Genomic DNA, 8,145 nt, shown 5'->3' with positions numbered 1-8,145 from the left:
GGTTTAGAAGCTTATCCGGACAGACAAATGGGAGCTTTCTGCCTGCCTATCTTCCTTCCCTCTCTCTCTCTCTCTCTCTCTCTCTCTCTCTGTTTCTCTCTCCCTCCCTCCCTCCCTCTCCCCCCCACCTCCTCTCTCTTGGGTCTTTTTCCCACATTACATAGCCCTGGCTATCCTGGAACACTATGTTTACACTATGTTGGCCTTGGATTTAAAGAGATCCATATGCCTCTTCCAAGTGGTAGGATTAAAGGTGAATGCTACTATGTCCGCATGTCCGGCCTAAGATGCCTTATCTCAGTCTCTCTTGGTGTACACTGCTGCCATCACAGAGGAGATCAAAGAGACAGCCCTGCTCTCTCAGGTTTACGCTCTAAGCGGTATGGTAGCAGCACATAAGGAAATTCAAGCAAGATAAAAGAAGTCACACCTGAAGCGCAAGTAATGTATATATTACTTAGTATATTGTGGAACAGGCCAAAGGGATGCTAAGAAGCGAGAAAAGCTGTAGGCGTGTTAGCAGTGGGGACTTAGAGGTAGTGATGGTCAACTTGGTATTAACAGTATTTATTAAGCACGAGCTATGTACCTTGTACTCTGACATTTCTCATTGGACCTGACAAACAATCCAAAGAGACAGAAACTTCCTTTATGGAGAGAAGGAAAGGAACAGAGGTGGGGAGGGAGGCAGGCATAGGGACTAGCGACTTGTCTAAGATTGTATAGTGGCAGGCGGCAGAGCAGGTGTCTATAACACTGCACTAGTAATGTAATGTGACCCCTGAATCTTTGGGGATCTTCCTCTATTCCTGCCACCTTCGAGTGTTTTTACCACAGTTTCTTTTTTTCATATCATGGTCCCCTCCTCCTCATGTGAGAGTTAGTTACGCCTCCAACCACACGATGGCCTTTCTAGTCCTGTTATACCAGTGTTGGCTACTAACTTCTCTGTTGTCCTTGATTTATTTGTGTGTTTCACGGTGCTAGAGATAGAATGCTAGACAAGCACTAAACTAGACCTGCCACTAAACTATTCCCTAGCCTTTCAGAAGTGTTTGTTTGTTTGATTGGTTTTGGTTTTTCGAGACAGGGTTTCTCTGTATGGCCGTGGCTGGTCTGGTACTCACTTTGTAGACCAGGTTGGCCTCAAATGCAGAAATCTGCCTGCCTCTGCCTCCCAAGTGCTGAGATTAAAGGCGTGTGCCACCACGCCCGGCTTGTTTTACTTTTCTGATGTTGCAGATGGAGTACCACATTTGATACTTGCTAGGCAAGGCTTTGTGCGGTAAACTACATCTCCAAGTCTAACACCCATTGTTTACATTCAGATTGTTGTCATTGCCCAGAACTCAGGAGCTAAGGGAGTCCCACAGCCTTTTAGGCTCTGCCTTTTTATTTAGTTTTGCTTCAGTTTCTTTTAAGTGAAGACCTTACTTTGTAGTCCTGGCTGGCCTTGAACTTGTAGAGATCAGCCTGCCCCAGTCCCAAAGAGTTGGGATTAAAGGTATGTGCCACCATGCCCAGTGACACTATCATACATTTAAAGGCCAAGAGTCTTTTAAAATATTATGTAATTTTAACTTTAATGGGCTATCCTCAATTATTTCTACTGTACTTGGAATGCATTCTAAAATTAAGTTTTATAACTTTAAAATCAAGAGTATGACCAACTAAAGATTTACACCTTAACATTTAATCATCTGTAACTTGAATAACACCTTGAAAAGTTTATTTTCTTAGAGGCAATTCTATAGCTGTGTAATTAAATGGAATAATTAATTACATGCAGTTGTAATTGTATACTCAGTTTAGAGTATACAATCTAATAGTTTAGTTTTCTTGAAATACTTTTTATTGATTGATTGTTTTGTTTTGTTTTTTTTCTTTTAAAAGTAAAACAAAGCTGGATGTGGTGGAGCTGGAAGGGTCAGAGGTTCAAGGTCATCTCTGGTTACATCCACATGTTGAACTTGATGGCAGGGTCAGAGGTTCAAGGTCATCTCTGGTTACATCCACATGTTGAACTTGAAGTCATCATAGGCTTCATGAGATCCCATCTCCCAAAACCCTACGAACCCCTAAATTACACATGATTCAAGCTGTGCAGCACTGTTTATGGGGAAGTTTGCAGGGGTTGGGATGTGATGCTCAGTTGGTAGAGTGCTTGCCTAACATGCCAGAGCCTAGGTTTAATCCCCAGCACCAAGCAGAGCTGGAGCTGCAGCAAACCCTGTAATCCAGCACTTGGGCTGGGCTGGGGTAGAGGGGAATTGAGGTCATCTTGACCACAGATGCTGCTGCTATAGAGGGGTACAGCCGCACCCCCTGCAGCTTTCTCTCCATCCTAGGCCTAAGGCGTGGCCTTATATCCCAGGTAGTACCTTCACCAGCTGCTAATTCCTAGTTCACAGATGCCCCAGATTACCTTATAGCCTTTTTCTAGGCTGAGCCTTCTCCCCTTTAAAGTCTCAGGTGGCTTAGAGCACTTGCTGCTCTTCCAGAGATCAGGGTCTACATCAGGGCGTCCACACAGCACCCAGTCACTTTAGCTCCAGGGATCTGATACCTCCTTCTGGCCACCATGGGCCCCTGCACATATGTGACAGATGCCCACAGAGACATACATACATTGTCTTAGTTAGGGTTTTACTGCTGTGGATAGACACCATGACAAAGGCAACTCATAAAAACACTTAGTTTCAGCTGGCTTACAGGTTCAGAGGTTCAGTCCATTATCATCAAGGTGAGAACATGGCAGCATCCAGACAGGGATGGTACAGGCAGAGCTCAGAGTTCTATGTCTTCATCTGAAGGCTTCTGTGAGGAGACTGACTTCCAGGGAGCAGGATAAGGGTCTTAAGCCCATGCCTACAGGGACATACCTAAGGCCACACCTGCTCCAACAGGGCCACACCTCTAATAGTGCCACTCCCTGGGCCACGCATATACAACGCACCACATTCCTGTACCTATAAATAAAAGTAAATCTCCTTTTAAGTCTATAAAAGTAAGAAGTTGCCTTTGTTCTGTGGCTCTCTGCCCCACTTGTGAGCGAGCAAGCAGTGTTACTAAGGCGCTGTCTCAGTGCTTCTCTGCTAAACCCAAAGGGAGCTTCATTATAAAAAACAAGTTCAGCCTGAGCATGGTGCCACACGCCTTAGTTCAGCACTCAGGAGACAGAGGCAGGAGGATCTCTGTGAGTTCAAAGCTAGCCTGGTCTACATAGTAAGTTTCAGAACAGCCAGAACAATTATACAGAGACCCTGTCTCAAAAAACAAACAAGCAAAAAAAAAAAAAAAAAAAAAAAAAAAAAGTTCAAGGCCAGCTAAGGCTACCTGAGACCTTGTCTCAAAGATATTATTTTTCCTGTCTGCCCAGTGAAAGAGAATATAACTTAATAGGGCCTTAAATATTTTCCAGAAGTTTTATGAGAGTTAGTAAATAGATTTTATTTGTTTATTTGTCTGTATGTCTATTTATTCACTTATTTACTTATAGGCAGGGTCTAATTGTGTAGCCCTGGCTGGCCTGAAACTCACTATGTAGACCAGGCTGGCTTTGAATTTACAGAAATTCACAGAAATTCACCAGCCTCTGTTTCTGCCTCCTGAGTGCTCGGAAAAAACACACAATAAAGACATATTTTTATTATTTTTTAATTTAGTTGTGCGTGTGTGCGTGCGCGCGTGCGTGCGTGCGCACGGCAGGAGTGAGACAACCATGAGAGCTAGAAGGAGTCCTTGAGTCCTCTGGATCTGGATTGTAGATGGTTGTGAGCTGTCCAGTGTAGGTGCTGAGATCTGAACTCAGGTCCTGTAAGCTTTCTAAGTACACACAACTGCTGCTCTTTCTCCACTTAAGAGGCATATGATTGTTACATTCATTTTTCTATTTTGTGGTGTGTGTGTGTGTGTGTGTGTGTGTGTGTGTGTGTGTGTGTGTGTACATGTACAGATGTCAGAGATCAACTTGTGAGAGTCAGCCTTTTCCCCCTGTGTGGCTCCCAGGGGTTGAACTTGGATATTAGACTTGTCAACAAATCCATTACCCCGTGAGCCACCTCCCTGGCTTCCACTTTAGCTCAGTGTGACCTATGGGGCCACGGCTCCTCTCTGCAGCTTTCGCTGTTCTAGTTACACCAGCCCAATGTAGTCCCAATCCACAGAGACAGCACAGGCAACAGGACTCGTGCCTGCAAGGTCTCAGCATGTGCTCCCGTGTCCAAGGATGCAACCGGCTAACCGAGGTTGTCTTCAGGCTAATTTTAGCCCTTCCTCATTAACTCTTAACCCTTTGGAAGTCTCCACATTGGGAGCGGCTTGGGTCTACTATAGGGTCCTCAGCTCCGCCTCCTCCCCTGGTGTTCACAGTGCTTTCTCCCACCCTGTGGCTGGCACTATCCCTCAGCGTGCAGACTCCTTTCCCCAAGATAGCATTGCCAGTCTCTGGTCCCAAGACTGATGGTTCTACTTCCTTGGCAGTTCAGTTCAGCCTTGGATTTTAAGAGACGTTTGCTTCTCCTTAGCAAGCATTTGCAGATACTAATCATCCCTGTGTGTTTGCTAGAGATTTTCAGATTATCTCCTTCAAAATATCTAAATAAATGTTGAAACTACTAAGAGCTTGAATTCACCCTGCCTCTGCCCTTCATAGCAGTATAATCTCAGCAAGGCACTGACCTTTCTGCATGTCCTCTAAGCTTTATGTGGAGGTGACAGTCAGCACCTCCTTCAGTATTGAAGATTTAATTACTGTCCAGGGTTCTAATAGGATCCACAGTTCTTATCACAGCCCACGTACATCTTCCTCCTCTTCTCTCCTTGTTCTCAGATTCAGTCCAAAAATGGACACTATTCACACATCCCTGAATTTTTGTTCTCCCTGTTTCCAATCCTTTACACACAGTGTTCCTTCCTTTCCCTTGCTCACCTTCTCCTAATTATTCTTACTAATCCCTCATTCTCGATTTAGATATTGGTTTCTCCAAGATGTTGTCTCCACTGATCCCCAAGCCTAGATTAGGTCTGAGAGTCCTGTGTGCTCCTGCGCAGGTCACACTGCAGCCTGTGACTCTGGGCATCACTGACGGGCATGCTGTTTGTTCACTGTGGTATTCCAACTCATAAGCCAGAGCCTGGCACACAGATCAGTACACGGCAGCCGTGGTTCTTATCAGCACCTCCGCCTGTCATAATTCTTGACTGTCCAGTTGTTGTATAAATAACTCATTAGCATGCCAGGAAGCTTAGAGTTAAGTTACAGGACTGACAAGGACACACATTGTTTCCGAGGCATGGTTTCTGCCTTTGTTTTCCACTTAATCATCTGCCCTTTTCAAACTAGGAACTAACCCAGGAGTGTGATGAGAAGAAAGCCCAGTATGATAGCTGTGCAGCAGGCCTTGAAAGCAACCGGTCCAAATTAGAGCAGGTAAGAAGAGGGGTTCTGTTTTAACAGTGCAGCCAAAGCTGCCTGCATGTGCACATTTTCACCACGAGTCATGACATTTTTAGATCTTTACAGCTGCCTCCTAGTATGCCTCCATGGTACCAGAAATTCTTATTTCTTTAAAATTGATATGTATACTCTGAATTTTTCTATCTGTATGACCAATGCCTAAGGTCCATTTTCTCTTGGCCAGACCTCCGTAGTAACTGTCTATCTGTTGGTGTCTTCCTACATTTAATCTCCTAGAGCAGAAGTGATGTCATATATAAGCCACCCTCCATTGGCTCCCCAGTACACTTGAAATAAACCTAACCTTCAGGCTATGTGGTATGGGGTTCCTGCTGCCTGGTCAAGGTCATATCTGTGTCCTGTAGTCCTCCTCCTTGTCCAGCACGGTGGCCTTGTGTCTGAACTCCAAACTGGCCAAGCTCCATTCTACTTCCAGGTTACTGTGTGTGCTCCTATCTGCCTGGGTATCAGTATCTTCTTTCCCCTTATCCTTAGCACATAGATCTCAACCTGAAAGTTAGCTGCTACTCAGACACATCTCTGATCCCCCAGCCTAGAGATTCCCACTCCCCGCCGCAGGTTGACACACCTTACAGTACCATCTCCCCAGGGCTGAGTTGTCCACATGAACCTGCACCCATCGGGACCAGTCTTCATTCCTGTTTCCTTGTCTATGAGAGGATGAACCCCGTTTCTTCTTCACTGCTGTGTCCCTAACTCTTAAAAGAGTGTTAGACACACAGTAGGACTTAATAAATGAATAACTGCTCCTAAGGTTAGAACGCGCTAGGACTAGTCTCAGGACCAGAGGTGCAGCCTGCGCAGTCATCATAAAGGAGCTTGTACTGAGGAGATGGTTCTGATACTCACTCTTCTGTTGTTCATCTAAAGCCAATGAGTCTTTTGTTCTTCCAATAGTCTGTAACATTATATATATATATATATATATATTATATATGCTGTAGGAAGTGCGAGGACTTCGTGAGGAATGCCTTCAAGAAGAAAGTAAATACCATTATACAAACTGCATGATTAAGGTAAGGCAGAGTGGGCTCAGAGGCTTTCTGGAAAAAGGTTAAGGTTGTCCGTTTCTTTTATTTGTTGTTTGTGTTTGTGTTTTGAGACAGGGTCTCTCTGTAGTCCTGGCTGTTCTAAAGCTTGCTACATAGATCAGGCTGACCTCAGACTCAAAGAAATTTGCCTGTCTCTGCTTCCTGAGGGCTGGGATCAAAGATGTGCACCACCATAACTGTCTTAAAAATTATTGATTTATTGATTGTGTATGTATGTGAACATATACACCATGTGCCATGGTGCATGTGAGGAGATCAGAGGACAACTTACAGGACTCAGCATCTCTTTGTACTGTGTGGGATACTGGGGATGGAACTCAGGTTGTCAGACTTGATGGCACTTGCCTTTACCCACTGAACCATTTTTAGGCCCCATCTGAAACCTCCCTCTCCATATGAAGGACTTCCTGAAACTTGTTTTTCCTTGTAGAACCTAGAAGTTGAGCTTCGCCGAGCTACCGACGAGATGAAGGCGTACGTCTCTTCTGATCAGCAAGAGAAGAGGAAAGCAATCAGGCAAGTGATTTTCATGTTCCATGGTTGATTCCCGTCTCTAACTATACAAAGTTTATAAGTAAGATAGGAACATAAAAAATATTTCAGCTGTCAGATGCTAAGCTGCTGTTGAAGACTGATTCTTAGGATAGTCTAACCCTCCTAACGGGGTAGGAGTACATATAATTGTGCTGCTTGCTTGCTTTTTTCATGTAGCAAATATATATTTGTATAAAATATAAAATGTGTCACTTTAGCTACTTGTAAGCATGCGATTAGTGGTCCTGATTACATTCACCATGCTGAGCCATCACCACTCTGGTTCCAAAGCGTTTCTTTCACATTACATGAACCATTAGCCCCCACTCCGAGCCCCAGGAATAAATGTGCTTTTTCATTTGCTCTCTGTAAGCATTAGCGTTTTAATGTCATCTCGTTAAGCACACATGGCTGGGTCTCTGGTCATCTACCTGCTAATAGTGCGGTGTGGCAGCTGCCTTTTAGCTAGAAGCATGTGACTGCGGTATGCCAGCCTCTGAAATGAGAACTGTATGTAAACACTGCTGAGTCCTTGAATGCGGAGTTTATTTGTAGTCTCAGCTGTGTTATAGTCTTGCCTTAAATCAACTTGAATCAACTCTTGCCTTAAAATAATAAATTTGTAAAATATCTGCAAGTTGTAATAAAATGCAGTCACGGGAGCCAAGCCGTCTTCCCTCACCATCACAGTTAGTTTTCTTCGTACTCTCCAGTAAGAACACTCAAGGGAAGAGTCATTTGTCTGAGCCTGTGCTTGAGATTTTGAGGGACCGTGCTTGCATTAGTGTTACCAGAAGGAGCCTGGGAACTTGTCTGTTGCAGAGTCTGTAGTGTGCTGGCAGGCGAGGGTCTCACTATGTACCCTAGCTATTCTGGCATTCACTCTGTAGACCAGGCTAGCCTCAAACTCACAGAGATCCACCTGCCTCTGCCTCTAGGTAGCAAGGTTTATGCTTGCCCAAACCCAAACCCAAACCACTGCTCAGCCCAAACTTTGTTCTCCTAGTCTATATTGTCAGTGGTAAGAAATAATAGTTGATTTGTTCTTTTTTTTTTTTTTTTTTTTTTTTTTAAAGATTT

At 44.3% G+C, this 8,145-nt stretch overlaps 1 protein-coding gene across 3 annotated transcripts in view; it reads left to right on the top strand.

Moving 5' to 3' along the window:
- Ift81 (intraflagellar transport 81) overlaps positions 1-8,145 on the top strand; it is an 80,507-nt gene that overhangs the window by 53,416 nt on the left and 18,946 nt on the right. For all 3 annotated transcript variants that reach the window (XM_029533737.1, XM_029533736.1, XM_021222669.2), the window contains exons 15-17: positions 5,345-5,431; positions 6,424-6,495; positions 6,962-7,047. In XM_029533737.1, coding sequence (XP_029389597.1) covers positions 5,345-5,431; positions 6,424-6,495; positions 6,962-7,047 — 245 coding nt within the window. The remainder of the gene's footprint in view (positions 1-5,344; positions 5,432-6,423; positions 6,496-6,961; positions 7,048-8,145) is intronic.

Source organism: Mus pahari, chromosome 23 (assembly GCF_900095145.1).
Source record: "Mus pahari chromosome 23, PAHARI_EIJ_v1.1, whole genome shotgun sequence".
Taxonomy (NCBI): domain Eukaryota; kingdom Metazoa; phylum Chordata; class Mammalia; order Rodentia; family Muridae; genus Mus; species Mus pahari.
This window is presented reverse-complemented; position numbering and strand designations above follow the sequence as displayed.